The sequence below is a fragment of the Neophocaena asiaeorientalis genome, unplaced genomic scaffold, assembly GCF_003031525.2.
Source record: "Neophocaena asiaeorientalis asiaeorientalis breed wild unplaced genomic scaffold, Neophocaena_asiaeorientalis_V1.1 scaffold327, whole genome shotgun sequence".
Lineage (NCBI taxonomy): Eukaryota > Metazoa > Chordata > Mammalia > Artiodactyla > Phocoenidae > Neophocaena > Neophocaena asiaeorientalis.
Window position 1 is genome coordinate 9,015,751 of NW_020174560.1, and position 15,478 is coordinate 9,031,228.

General features: G+C 42.0%; 1 protein-coding gene and 1 long non-coding RNA gene across 2 annotated transcripts; one reads left to right on the top strand and one right to left on the bottom strand.

Moving 5' to 3' along the window:
• Window positions 1–3,070: 3,070 nt before the first annotated feature.
• LOC112408081 (uncharacterized) lies at window positions 3,071–12,478 on the bottom strand. Its single transcript, XR_003004879.1, has 3 exons — window positions 12,422–12,478; window positions 7,411–7,719; window positions 3,071–3,155 (listed from the first exon to the last, which is right to left on the bottom strand). It is a non-coding gene; the product is annotated as an uncharacterized LOC112408081 (long non-coding RNA).
• Window positions 12,479–12,642: 164 nt separating this feature from the next.
• Window positions 12,643–13,838, top strand: LOC112408115 (peroxisome assembly protein 12-like). The gene is made up of 2 exons (XM_024757678.1): window positions 12,643–13,237; window positions 13,533–13,838. The coding sequence occupies exons 1-2, from the start codon at window positions 13,112–13,114 to the stop codon at window positions 13,836–13,838; spliced, it is 432 nt and encodes a 143-aa protein (XP_024613446.1). The 5' UTR covers window positions 12,643–13,111.
• The last annotated feature ends 1,640 nt before the right edge of the window (window positions 13,839–15,478 follow it).

A 15,478-nucleotide genomic window follows, 5' to 3' on the forward strand; every position in this document is an offset into this window, starting at 1 on the left:
ACACGGGTTCGTGCCCTGGTCCGGGAAGATCCCACATGCCGCGGAGCGGCTGGGCCCATGAGTCATGGCCGCTGAGCCTGCACATCCGGAGCCTGTGCTCCGCAACGGGGAGGGGCCACAACAGTGAGAGGCCCGCATACCACACACACAAAAAAAAAGCAGTAGGGCTTCTCTGGTGGCGCAGTGGTTGAGAATCTGCCTGCCAAGGCAGGGGACACGCTTTCGAGCCCTGGTCTGGGAAGATCCCACATGTCGCGAAGCAACTGGGCCCATGCGTCACAACTACTGAGCCTGCGCGTCTGAAGCCTGTGGTCCGCAACGAGAGGCCACGATAGTGAGAGGCCCGCGCACCGCGATGAAGAGTGGCCCCCGCTTGCCACAACTAGAGAAAGCCCTCACAGAGAAACGAAGACCCAACACAGCCATAAATAAATAAATAAATAAATTTAAATCATATGGGCTTCTAAGAAGACCTACACACAAAATGTTAACAGAAGAAATAAATACATTTCAGAATGATAAGAGAATAAGAAAAAATGCTGAAAATGAATGCCAAGGGGCTAAATGCTTTTGTATGCTATAAGCAGTAAAAACAGCAAGAAGTTGGGTAGAGCCAAGGAGGAGCACGGAGGCAAGGTATCTCATACATACTACAGCTTTATTAAATTCTTATCTTTCCCCCCTCCTTTTCCCCTGCAAGCATTGCTAGCAGCTAGCAACAGTTCTCAATCTCGGCTACACATCAGAAAATTCTGCGGAGATTTTAAAAAAACCCCACGTCTAGGCCATATCCCAGACCAAAGAAATCAGGATATCTGCAGGGGTAGGACTGGACATCACCTATTGTCTTTTACTTCACTGGGCAATTCCAATGTGCAGGCAAGGCTGAAAAGCCATGGACTAGTAGTAGCTAATGTAATTAAGCAACTCTCTATGGTGTTTTCTGTATTATAATAGAAGTCTACCCTTAAGTAACTCCCAATGACAGAAATATGCTTGTGCGTTCTAGAAAATTTTCTGGTGCTCCAGGCCACTATGTGTGCCCTCCCATTTTCTTTCTTTTGAAATCATTTTAATCTTAAAGAAAAGTTGCAAAATTCCCCATCTGCTAACGTTATGCCACATTTGCTTTATCATATTTTTATATATTTATACATTTTTTCTGATTCATTGAATAAGTAAACTGTAGACATCATGTCTCTTTAGCTCTAAATATGTCAGTGTATAACTTCTAAGAACAAGGAATTATGTTACATAACTATAATACAATGATGAAAATCAGGAAATTTAACATTGATATACTGTCATTATCTAATCTATAAACCTTATTCAAAGATTTTGATAAAGTCTTTTATAGTAATTTTACCCCCATCCTCCTTGGACCAGGATCCAATGCAGGATCATGCATTACATTTACTGTCATGTCTCTTTAGTCTCCTTTAATCTGAAACAGCTGGTCAGCCTTTGTCTTTCATGAAAATGACAATTTTAAAAAGTACAGGCCAGTCATTTTATAGAACACCCTCAGCTGTCACGGGTGTACCTTCATGATTACACTGAGATCATGCCTTTTGACAGCCATAATTCAGAAGTGATGGTATGAAATCATGTGTGGAAGGATAAGAAAATATCAAATTTCCATGCATTGTTTTGCATAATCATCTTTTGTTAAAAATTTTAAAAATCGTATGTATTAATACATGCATAGAAAAGATTGAGGATACATACCGAGTTCCCATCAGGAACAGGAATAGGGAGGGAGGGAACTTTCATTTTGACTTTTTATTGCTGTATTGCTTTAGTAGTACTCCTTGTAATAAAATGTTTATTTCCAAGTAAAAAATAAAAGAATTTGGCGCAACCACTATGGAAAACAGTATGGAGGTTCCTTAAAAAACTAGAGTTACCGGCTCCCCTGGTGGTGCAGTGGTTGAGAGTCCGCCTGTCAATGCAGAGGACACAGGTTCGTGCCCCAGTCCGGGAAGATCCCACATGCCGCGGAGCGGCTGGGCCCGTGAGCCATGGCCGCTGAGCCTGCGCGTCCGGAGCATGTGCTCCGCAACAGGAGAGGCCACAACAGTGAGAGGCCCGCGTACCGCAAAAAAACCAAAAAACTAGAGTTACCATATGATCCAACAAACCCACTCTTGGGTATATATCCAGAGAAAATTCTAATTCGAAAAGATACATGCACCCCAATGTTCATGGCAGCTCTATTTACAATAGTCAGGACATGGAAGCAACCTAAGTGTCCATCCACAGATGAATGGATAAAGAAGATATGGTTTATATATACTATGGAGTATTATTCAGCCATAAAAAAGAATGAAATACTGCCATTTTCAGGAACATGGATGGACCCAGAGATTACCATACTAAGTGAAGTTAAGTCAGACAAAGAAAGACAAACATATGGTATCACTTATACGTGGAATCTAAAAAATGATACAAATGGACTTATTTACAAAACAGAAACACTCAGACACAGAAAATAAACTTATGGTTACCAAACAGGAGGGAAAGAAGGGATAAATCAGGACCCTGGGATTAGCAGATACAAACTAGTATATATTAAATAAACGACAAGGTCCTACTGTATAGCACAGGGAACTATATTCAATATCTTGTAATAATCTATAATGGGAAAGAATCTGAAAAAGAATATATATATGTATACATACACACACACACACACACACACACACACATACATACATATACACAGACCTGAATCACTTTGCTGTGCACCAGAAATGAACACAACATTGTAAACCAATTACATTCAATTTTTTTAAAAAAGAGAAAATATACTTCTTCCTTTTACCCTCCTCAGATCTATCAATCTTCAATGGATCAATCTTGGATCTCTTCCTTTCACTAAAACCTTCAAGTCAAAATGATGTGCACCACAGCCGTATCTTTAAAAACCCATACTTTAATAATTTACTCAATACACTTTTCTGTAGGATATCCCCAATGAGATGGTCCAAGACATACATGTCTGAAGAGGTCAGGAGCATTCTACTTGGAACAACCTTACACCACGACTTTTGAAGAATCTTCAAAAAAGGTTGTGATCAGGTTCTCATACTTACCTTTTTTATTGGTTGTGAAGTACTTGGAGTCAGTCATGGTTGTGGATCTTTAATGTGCACCTATAGCAAGAGAAAAGAATTCCTTTAACCAAGTTATTTATGTCCAGCAAGGCATTCAACTAATTTTAAGATCATTTATATACAAGAATTTCTGCATTCAGAAAGTATCTTCATCCTTACCACCATCACTGGTGATCCAAAGGGATGCAAGGATAATTAAGAATGTAATCCTTGCCTCAAAAGCTAATTGGAACAAAATCCAAAGGCCTAATGGAATAGAGTGATAATCTGAACCTATCATAGATTTCTGATTTTATCCACAATTATCTCCTCAGAGCCTCCAAGACCTAAAGCTACATCTTTTTACAAATATATCTTCAGTTAGTCACTCCAATATTTAAAATAAGGAAAAGTTTGTTTCAAAAGATCTCCCCATTACTTTCCGTTAAAGCAAATCTGATTTACTTCCCTGCCTCAAGATGGAGTCACTCTAAGACATATATTCTGAAACAGAGTAAAACTGAAAGAGAAAAAAATTTTATCAACCTCTTCACCATTACATGCAACTGTCAATAAAAGGAATTTCTTTCAGAAAAAAAAGAAAAGCCTAGATTAGTAGGACAATACTCTTTCATGACAAACACCTAGAGAGGCAAACATCTTAGAGAGGTGTTATGCATGGATTTTAAAAAAAATTATGGTTTTCATATTTCCAACAACCTACAATTCCCCCAAGTATTCCCCAAAATAAAAAATATCAGTTTACAGTTAAAAACAATGCAAAAAACTGAGATATTTGTTCAGTCACACTGAGTACTAAAGAGAATCAGAACTGGTGTTAAAACTTAAAAAGAACATGGATCCCAGCTTCAACTTTAACTTTTCCGTTCCAATTTCCAGAATTAATCCAGTTGACATAAGGCTCCACTGGTAAAACAAAAACAGCATGGACTGATCACATTTCTCCCCAAATAATGAGACAATGTTTTCTGATTTGAGAAACCCTAAGATTTTGTCCAATGTACTTGACTTCTTTAAATACATTAAAATTTTCTTTTAATAAAGAAAAATGAGCATCTCAAAAATGAGTATCTTCTGGGATTTCCCTGGTGGCACAGTGGTTAAGACTCTGCGCTCCCAAAGCAGGTGGCCCAGGTTCGATCCCTGGTCCGACTAGATCCCACACGCGTGCCGCAACTAAGAGTTCGCGTGACGCAACTAAGGAGCCAGGGAGCCTCAACTAAGGAGCCCGCCTGCCACAACTAAGACCCGACACAACCAAATAAATAAATTTTTTAAAAAATGATTATCTTCTTACTGACCACCATCATTAATAATACTTATCACCAAATTTTGGACAGATGCCCTGGCACCTACTCATTATTTTCTGGTCAAAACAACATGAGTGATAATACATTTGGCAAACTTGAATGATAATACCTCCACAAACAATGGTAATTATGGATCTGAGAAAAAAGACCTAAGCACTCAACAAATCAATGCAATTAAGGAAAAAAGCCAGAAAATCATAAAATAATGAAAAAAGGTTGGCTCAAATTTGTTCTCTAAAATGTACTACTTGGACTATTTAAGGGAAATTAGACTCATTTGTTATCTTTCCAAGGAGCTACTTAATGTTTGTAGTACTGATCCTTATACAATAGTGCTTTTAGGTTGTACAAGAATTTCACTGAATTTACCTCGTTAAAAGAAGTGAGCTAGAACTCACACAAATCATTATAGAATACAGAAATTTCTGATCTGACACTATTTGTTATAACTTAAAGTGAGCCTGTAACAGAGGCTTGTCTTATGTAGTATTTTCATAATATCTTTTCTAGCTGAAATTCAAAGAATTATAATCTTTTAATCCATTTAATCATTTAATCCATTCACAATGTAAACTAAATGTGAAGTAGGCAAACTGAAGAAAGGAGTCCTTCACATAAAAGACCTGGAATAGGGACTTCCCTGGTGGTGCAGTGGTTAAGGATCCGCCTGCCAATGTGGTTAAGAATCCACCTGCCAATGCAGGGGATGTGGGTTTGAGCCCTGGTCCAGGAAGATTCCACATGCCACGGAGCAATTAAGCCCGTGTGCCACAACTACTGAGCCTGTGAGCCACAACTACTGAGCCCACACGCCATAACTACTGAAGCCCACAAGCCTAGAGCCCATGCTCCGCAACAAGAGAAGCCACCGCAATGAGAAGCCCATACACACCGCAACTAGAGAAAGCCCACGCACAACAATGAAGACCCAACACAGCCATAAATTAAATAATTAATTAAAAAAAAAAGACCTGGAATAAATCTGAAGTTATCATCTAAGAACTTATATATACAAAGAGGAAAACCAGTATACAGAAATGATTACAGTACTAGAGCCTGACAGGAGGCCCATAGTTCAAGGCCATTATGGTCTATCCAGGATGTCGTTAAGCCACTCTAGTCCTTTGGGATCATCAAAAGTTAAAACTTGCTTAACATTTAAAGACAAAAGCTGCTTGGAATTTCTCACTGTTTCTTTGAAAAAGGGCCCCAAAATCGTTCTGTTTTCTAAAGCTCTCATATACATTCACGTATATTAAATTTTTAACAGAAAATTTCAGCACAATCTGTTAAACATTAAATTAACCTAGTCTTAAATCGTACCTTTATTAGTGACCCACATATTTCATTACTTCCCCTAACAAATTTCATCATGGAGGAATAGATTTCTGTCCTTTCACATTGTGAGCACTAAGTTCTTAACTAGAGAATAATGTACCAGCCCACAAAATTTCAGGGAAGAGGAGAGAATCAAGTACATGATCTTAGACCCTAAATTAAGAACCCCTGCTTTTCAAGAGAAAGGAGAAACACACCACTCTCTTATCTCGCACTGTCCTACACAACAGTAATGAAATATCCCTTACACATATTGGCAGAGCAACATTTTATCATGTCAGTTCCTGACTTAAGCCAAAAGAAACTCCCCCAAAATAAAAATAAACCAGCCTAAACAAAAACAAATGAGAAGAGTCGGGGTTGCACAACACTGTGAATGTACCAAATGCCACCAAACTGCTCACTCTAAAATGGTTAATTTTATGTTATGTGAATTTCACCTCAAAAAATTGCATATGTATGCATTTTTTGGCTGCGTTGAGTCTTCGTTGCTGCACGTGGGCTTTCTCCAGTTGTGGCGAGCGGGGGCTACTCTTCGTTGCTGTGCGCGGGCTTCATTAGTTGCAGGACGCAGGCTCAGCAGTTGCAGCACATGGGCCCCAAAGCGCGTGGGTTTCAGCAGCTGCAACGCGTGGGGTCAGTAGTTGTGGCGCACGGGCTTAGATGCTCCGTGGCATGTGGAATCTTCCCAGACCAGGGATCAAACCCCATGTCCCCTGCATTGGCAGGCGGATTCTTAACCACTGCACCACCAGGGAAGTGTCTGTATATATTTTTAAATGAGACACTGTTTTTTTTTTTGTTGTTGTTTTTTTAATGAGACACTCTTAATCACACACCAGAGACGAATATGGTCAGATTCTCTAAAACACAGGATGGTGAAAACTGATCTGTTTTCATGCTCTGAAAACAAAGAACATGAATCAATTCTTTGGATTCAAAGAATATGGAATAACAGGAAGTTCCAGTTTCTTTACCTCTGTCTTAATCTACAGTCTTTCTCAAACCAGACAGCTCCTCCTAAGACCAGAAAGAAAAAACTCCGGGCTAAGATTTACTCCCACCTGCTTCCCCCTCTCTCACATCGGGTCAATTCTGGAGGTTTCTCTTCCCGTTCTCCAATGTCAGGAATTCCTCTTCTTTCCCCAGGTGGTCAAGATTCTAGGGATATGTTCCTCCATTACGAGGTGAGGAAGAGGTGTCTCAACCTCAAATTACAGAAGACGGGCGAGGTCTGCCCATCTATGAGCAAAACTTTGGGGGAACCCCTTTCCCCCTCTGGTACCTGGACACGTCCCAGCCTCTCAGTGAACGACGCCAAACCAGGAAGAAGGTTCTCCCCTCGGCCTCCAGTCTCTACCGGCCACACCCCTGGCCTCTGGCCCTCCTAACCCCCCACTTTGAACATATCTTTTCCCCAGTGCCCCCCAACTCCCAGTTGCCACCCCGCGGATTCCCTCACCCCGCTCCAGCGGTGGAATCCCTTTCTCCAACCCTCTTCCTCACAACGGTCACACCCGACGGCTCACTCCATCTTCAACGGTCACGCTCCTAAGATTCCTCTCCTCCGCCCGTCTCCAACCAAGCCTGGCCCCCCTTCCCCATGAAAGGGGGACACACCCCAAAGTTAGCCGCCCTGAACTCACCGGAGGCAAGGGCAGGGGTGGCAGCAGCAGCCACAGAGCACGACCCGAGCGGTGTTGTAATGGTTTCCTGCACGTCACGACTCCTTCTCCAGGTCTAAGCCACTGCGCAAAACCCACTTTGCCAGGGACAAAGATGGTGGACAGGAAACTCTGACTTCAGAAAGCCTCGCCGTGTGACGTCATCCAGGCGCGCGGGAGAGCCAGAAAGGCGGTCATCTCTGTCGCCTTGGAGACGGAAAAATTTTGCGCAGTCGGGAAGCGACCTGAGGTCCGGGCCTCCGAGGAAGTTCACTGACTATCGGAATGGATCTATTAAACAAAATGACATTCCCTGGATTTGTTTCCTCGCACAGGAGTTGTCTTAAAAACTTACACATAGGGATAGTGAAACACCCTGTTTTCTTAAAAAAAAAAAAAAACCCAGCTAATTTCCCTGGCCAGTTCAGGAATGTGGACAATGGTGATCCAGCCCAAGACCATACAAGGGCAGTGGGACTGGTGGAGAGTTGTGCAAGGAAAAGAGGTTGACACGGCTTCAGATCTGAGTTTGAATCCATCTGAGACCGAATCCCTGTCCTGAATGTGATTAGGAAAGTTACTTAACGTCTCCGCAACCTTAGTCTTACTTGTGAAATAAATCCAGTGATACAACTCTCTCCAGCCTGTGAAGCTTAAAGTAGGTAAGGCGCCCAGCATGTAATAGGCGTGCTTACACAAAAGTAAGTTCCTTTCAGAAACCAAGACCTAGATATCTCTGTACCTTCCCCTCTAAACGAAAACTTCCCACCTAAAACTGCTCTAAGTAATAATAAAGTCTTTATCCAAACAAGAAGAAGAGGAATGTGAAGAATGAGAGCCTGAGGCAGAAGCTGGGAAAAAACCAAAGTGCAAAGCGGACTGAGAAGTAGAAGGAAAAGCAGGTGGTCATATCATTTAGGACGTTTTTAGAGTTCTATGAAAGTACAGGAACTATATACTATATCTCTGAGGCCTAGCCGCCCCCTCCCCAAAATTTGTTGAATGGATAAATGTATGAGTGGATAAATGTATGAGTGAGTGGTCAACAACAGTCGCTATAGAGAAAAGGAGGAAGGGCCGAAAAGTGTCCAAGGATTTAGCAGCACAAAGGTCTTTGATGTCATTGCTGAGACCATCAGCAGAGATAATGAGGGCAAAAGCCATGCTGCAGAAGTTTGAAGATAAATGGGAGGTAAGGAAATGAAAACAGATAACTCCATAAGAAACTATGGCTGAAAGAGAAGAGATATAGGATGGTATCTGAGGGAGAAAGTAGCAAGCATTTTAAGTTCTATATTCATACATTTTCTTTACACTAACCCTTTAGCAATACCATGGGTTCAATCATTTTTCCTACCCACATGACTCCAAAATATCTATCTCTAGCCTTGACCTAGTCCCCAAACTTCACCATCAAATTGCTAACCACACTGACTGTAAGTCTGCACATATGGCCCACCCAAATTAAGCAAATCATAAGAGTATGGGGGGGTGTTTTAAAAATGTGGTTCCAGGTACAACTCATAGAAGACAGAGGTGGATTTTGTAAAGAGATGCCACCAGAAAAATCTTTGATTCATACCTCTCCCCGGTTCAGAAACTTTCAACAGCTCCTCATTTCCTAATTTGTACAGAACCTATCCTTCTCCCAGTTTTCCCCATTTCTTTGCTCTTTAGTTTTCTCATCTATAAAATGGGAGAAATACTAATATCCAATCATAACATTATTACAAGGATGAAATGAATTAGTGTACGTAAAGCACTTAGAACTATGCCTGCACATAGTATGGACTATGTAAATATTTGCTATGATTGCAATTATCTGAACAAATTACACTGCCAGAAATTACTAGCTGGAAATCTGGGGGTCATTCTTGATTTCTCTCTCTCTTAACTGCCACATTCATTCCATCTCCAAGTTGTCAATCCTACCTTCAAAATATATTTCAAATTCATCCAATCCCTTCTATTCACCTCATTATTCCAAGCCACCATCGCCTCTTGCCTGAACTACTAGAAACCTCAACTCTCCTCCCATTATTCATACAGCAGCCAGATTTTTGTTTCACTTTTTTTTGAAGTATAAACGAACATTCCAAAAAGTGCACACCAAAAATATAAAGTTTGATGAATTTTCACAAAGTAAATGTAACCACATAACCATTACGGGGTCATCTTAAAAATATAAACCTGGTCATGACTCTGGTGTATAAATCCTTCAGTGACCTCCCATTATACTTTGACTAAAATCCAGTTTCCTTCCCATGGCCTATGAGTGGTTAGGCTCCCGTCTACCTCTCTTAATATCATTTTATCCTTTCAGTCACTCCTCATTTCCTCTTCATTTCACCTCTTGCTAGCTTTTGCAGCTCTCAAATAGGCCAAGCTCTTTCCCATCCTAGGGCCTTCACAACTACCGCTCCTCCTACCTAATATTCGTTTTCCTCAACTCCACACAGGGCTGGCTGGCTTATAATTTAGGTCTCACTTTAATTGTAATCTCATAAAGGCACTCCCTGATTTCCCAGTCTAAAAGGTTCTTCTCTCCCAGGCCCCACTGCCACCCCCATCATAGCCCTCTTATTCCATTTGTAAATTATATATTAGTCTCTTTACTTGTTTAGTATCTCTCTCCCCAACTAGACTGTAAATTCCATGAGGGCAGATACCAAGTCTGTTTTTATTACTACTGTCTACCCAGCACCTAGCATAATGCTTGGCGCACAGGATGTATTCAGTAATAAATGAGTAAGTAAATTATTCAGCAATAAATGAATGAATGTCCACAAGCAAAGTACTAAAACTAGCATTTAAGAGCCTCTATATTATGGTAAACAGTATAGACTATGTATTATTGGTCTATTTTCCTCTCTATATTTAAAGCAAACAATTTCCTCCTCAAATACTATCCACGCTGCTCCCTTAGCCTGGAAAACCCTGTCACCATGACTGTGACTTTCCCCAAATGTACTCATCTTTTGAGGTCCACCTAATCCACAAAACTTTCTCAGTGGACATCTGGTCCTGATATAAGATGCAGGAGATACCAGGTTACATCGCTGTATTAGAAAGCAACTGGCAGAAAGAAGCTGAGATAAAACGTGAGGTTAGAAACGATCTTCCCCTTGGTTACAAAGGCCAATATAGCTTCTGTTTAAGCTAGTTTGAACGGCCTCATTTCTCCCAGCTGTTATTGTCTCTTCCTCTAAACTCACCATATTAACCTGTCTGATGGCTCTTCACACCTTTTACGTAAGTGCAATCAATTTTTGTGTCTTACTTATTACACCATAAACCTGGGAGTGGGATTTGTGACGAGGTGTTTATTATTTATTGGCTGTAATAATTGGCATTGTTAGTTTTGACTGCCTTTTTTCTCACATAACAACATCAGTTTACTTTTGGAATAGTCTCAAAGAACTATTAAGGTGTCTTGCACTCTTCTGGCTAAGAGTGAAACAGGGAGTGGAGATGAAATCTGAACCAAGGTCAGTCAATAGGGATCTGAATCATAAGTACAGTGACAGAAATTTGTTGAAGCTCGTTCATTGCAACAACGATGCCTGTATGACACTTTGCTAATTCTTGCTAGAAACATCCAGTAGGACTGTGTAATTCCTGTTCCCTCAGAGCTGGTTTTCCTTATTTTGTTAGCTACTCCATATTCTTCTAATAAATTTTTTAGTTTAAATTAGCCTGTTTTCTGTTGCTTGTAACCAAAGAACCCTAACTGATACCAATGTTTAACTAACTTCCCACTCGTCTTAGGTGATGCTATTTTTCAACTTTGTCTTTTTGCTGTTCACTTAAGAAAAGCCTCTCTGTAAGAGCTACCACTGACCAAGAACCTAAAGCTAGGTGTTTTATATAGATACATTATCTCTACTCCTTAAAACTCTGTAAGGTAAAATCTTCCATCAATGTCACTTTCTCCAGCAGCTATCCAATCAGACTATAAAACACTTTTTTTTTTTTTGGCCACGCTGCATTCAGGATCTTAGTTCCCCTGGCCAGGGATCCAACCCATTCATCCTGCAGTGGAAGCACAGAGTCCTAACCACTGGACCGCCAGGGAATTCCCTGAAACACTTTTTGGAACCACAATTACGGTTAATTTGCAAGATTTTATTTCTCCTATTGAAACAACTAAACCCAAACCTTGTTCCAGCGTTCTCATTATGTGAAACAATTAACTATCTTTATACCATAACGTCCTCTATGGTATAAAGTAAGCAAACTTCTATTTTTAGCTATGTAGCCCAGGGGTTGAGGGGAGAGGTTGGAGAGAGAGGAGATGAACTTTAACTATTATCCAAATTCAGTAAACCTGCAGCTACTCAAGGCAATTGCATACGATGTAAAAGCAGTTTGCAAAAGGTCAGGTTAATTACATTAACTTTGGTATACAATGAAAAGTACCTTCTCTGCCAAGCCTCCCCAATTCATGCTAGTTAGAATTCAACAGCATCACTCCGTTTTAGCACTGTATTCGTATCGCTAATGTGACGCATCCTACCGTGTTCGAGGGCAGGAACCATTTTCATTTAGTGTAGCAAGTGCCTGGAGTTTCGCTTGAACGTAACCTAACCTAGAAGACAATTACGGTACCAGCTTGAATGAAAACTAATCGTCCCAAATTCTGAACACCAGCAGGAATTTTTTTTTTTTAATCATTGGCAGCCATAAGGCTAAGGCTTCTATCTCGGCTTTGTCGCTTCAAATCCTTCCCGAAGGCGGCAAAAATAGTGAGCCACCACCCCCGCCGCAAGCAAAGTGAGCCTTCCATCTCCACATTCCCTTGGGTCCCTCGCCTCTCTCTATCGCCCCAGGGAACAAAGGCCTCAGCAACAGGCCGAGCTCTGGCTCCGGGCGCCAGACTTCAGTGCGGCGACCCAACACCTTGCCAAAAAGACTCTGTAGAGAGATAGGTATCAGAGCTGTGGCTTTCCAACAAGACAGCGATGCAAAACCAGTTAAGAAAAGTAAAACCAACCAGCGGAAAACTCCTCTCCAACCGAGCCCGCTGGAGCCTTCTTTACTTTCAGCTGGGGGCGGAAGCGGAAGTCGCTGTGAGATCATAGAGTTCTCTAGTTCCGGTCGCGGGCCCGCGTTCGGGGCTAGAGCGCCTCTCCATGGCCGGTTTCCAAGCGGCTTCTATTTCCGGTTGCGGCTTCTGACGTAAAGCCGAGAGCTCCTTTCAAACGCAGCGTCGCGGGTTCCTCGCCCCTCGCCTGGGGTCAGCTCGCGAGGACTGGCGCGGGCGGGGGGATTGCACAGCCCACAGCTGAGCCAGGCCGTTGGGGCCGGCCTGCACTGGCACCTTCGATCCCTCAGAGCCGCCTGGCTTTTGAGCCCTCCGGATTGGGAGTCTGTGATTGGCCGCCTCCAGGACTGCCGCTCGAGAGGCCAGCGCTCCTTCGCCATACCTGTCCCCGCATAGTCACGCTTTTCCCTGTGAGGTGCAGCATTAATCAACTCACCTCTCCCGCACACTGCTTCCCTAACGTGGGTGTCCGCGTTGACTTCATTCTTCACCTTCACTTGAGACCCCCTCCCCTCTGCCTCCGGAAGAGGTCTTTTTTGCCCAGTTCCTGTAAGATTAGCACCCATCTGGCACCCCCAGAAAGTTCATGTTTACTAGAGAGTTTGTGGGCAAAGTAAAACCTAGTGCACACGCGAAACTATGGCTGAGCACGGGGCTCATATCACAACTGCTTCTGCGGTGGATGACCAGCCATCCATCTTTGAGGTGGTAGCACAGGACAGTTTAATGACAGCAGTGAGACCTGCTCTTCATCATGTGGTCAAGGTAAGGATTTAATTCTCTGAAAAGTTTTAGGAACGTCCGGGTAAAAACCAAGCCAATAATCTGAATTTATTTGTTGGCCTAAGTCTTGAAATAACCAATTAGCATATAATGTACATCACGTGATTTAATGGTTATGGAGTCTCTTGTTATGTGTACTGAATACCCAGCACTTCAGGGAGGTTAAGGTAGACCCAGAAAGAAAAGTGTGGAAATTCAGAGGGAAAAAAAGGAAATATAAATACAAGGCATAGTAGCTGTGTAATGGAATGAATTTCATTTATTTATTTTGCTTTAGGTTCTTGCAGAATCAAATCCTGCCCGCTACGGCTTCTTGTGGAAGTGGTTTGATGAAATCTTCACCCTGCTAGATCTTCTGCTCCAGCAACATTATCTGTCTAAAACCAGCGCCTCGTTTTCTGAAAACTTTTATGGCTTAAAGAGGATCATAATGGGAGACACACACAAGCTTCAGAGACTGGCCAGTGCTGGTCTCCCAAAGAAGCAGCTTTGGAAGTCCGTTATTTTTCTGGTTCTTCTTCCCTATCTGAAAGTGAAGCTGGAGAAGCTGATTTCTAGCCTGAGAGAAGAGGATGAATATTAAATAACACCTGGTGTTATCACATACGTTGTACTGCAATGAGTTCTTTAATACATGTGTTCCCCCTCTAGATTGTGAACAGGACATGTGTCTCATTCTTCTTGCTAACAGTAAAGGCTGCATGGCAGAATGATAGTAAATGGGTTTTGGAATCAGATAGATAGGAGTCCAAATCCCAGCTCTGCTACTTACTAGGTGTGTAATCTTCAACTTTACTTCCCTGAACTCAGTTTCTTCATTTATAAGATAGTGAAAATAATGCATGTCTTATAAGTTGTTACGAGGACAATTTGAGATCATCAAAGTTGCAGATCTGGCCCAAAGAAGGCAGTCACTAAATGGTGCAAATGATGGGTGGCCCCAGGACATAGTACCATGTTCAGAACACAGTAAATGCTTAGTAACTGATTATCGAATGAAAAGCTGACGTTATATGCCAGGCACCATGCTAACCTTTTTATATACATCATCACACTTCATTCTCACAAGAACCGTATGGAGAAGGCACTGTTATTATCTCCACTTTACAAAGACGGAATGTGAGGTTTGGAATATCTTAACGAAGCCTTCTAAGCCAAAAAGTGCTAGAGCTAGGATTTCAAGGCCCTTGGTGCTTTAAAAAACAGCTGACTGAATGAGAGAATGAATGAAAGGAGACTCACCCAGAGTCAGGTGGTGGCGTGGTAGAACCAGCACTGTTACTCTTGGTCACCATGCTATCTAGTCTGCTATTCTAGCCGAATCATCTTGACAAATGAATTGAGAGTGAGATGGACGCTGGTATTTGGCAGTTTGTGTCTACTGACCAGGAAAGCTGTGCTATACCTATCTCGGCTGATAAATTGAAATGCTCAGTGAATAAACACAAATAAATTGGGAGCTCTAGTTCTTAGCCAACTGTCAGCAGTGTGTCCAGATCATTTTCCCAAGACCTAGAAAAAAACCACTGTACAAGCTACTCATCTCAAGTTGCTTTGTGGTATCAGAGCCAGGATGTGAGCTCCTCGCTGGCCTGATAACGTACTATTCATAGCCAGAGGACTTAACTAAGGAACTCTGAAGAAGGAAGAGAAACCCTCTTTGCTCATCTTTCACATTATCCTTCCTTCTCCTGATTTGGTCCCTAATAGTGCATTAAAGAATAAGAAGGAGAACACAATACAGTTCCTAGCTCTTCTGCCCAAGAAATGTCCTTCCTGTTGATTGGGAAGGAAAAAGGAGGTACTTAGGTAGATTTCAGATTTTGAAGACTCCGAAGCAATCCAGAATCCCAAACTTGAAAGGCAGTGGAAGGAGTAGGGGCATTTGTATTAAACAGACCTGGCTGTGCATGCCATCTCTTCCACTTAACTGGCCATGTAATCTCAGGTTCCGTATCATGTGCCACACTCCCAGCTTGGTCCCTTGTGCCCAAATGCATATGTCCAGTAAATGACGGTCCTTTTTATCTTTCTAAAAGTAAGTGATATCAGAAGGATTTCAGTGTGAGAGTGAAGCTAAGAATTAAGGTAGGTAGTAGAACTAAAAATGAGACTGGGGACTTCCCTGGCAGTCCAGTAGTTGAGACTCTGTGCTTCCTCTGCAGGGGGCGCGGGTTCGATACCTGGTTGGGGAACTAGGATCCCAAATGCCGCGTGGCACGG

Excerpts from the sequence above, each read along its gene's own strand:
- LOC112408115 (XM_024757678.1), top strand. The coding sequence starts at position 13,112 with ATGGCTGAGCACGGGGCTCATATCACAACTGCTTCTGCGGTGGATGAC. Across the intron at positions 13,238-13,532 it reads CTCTTCATCATGTGGTCAAG|GTTCTTGCAGAATCAAATCC; the intron begins GTAAGGATTTAA and ends ATTTTGCTTTAG.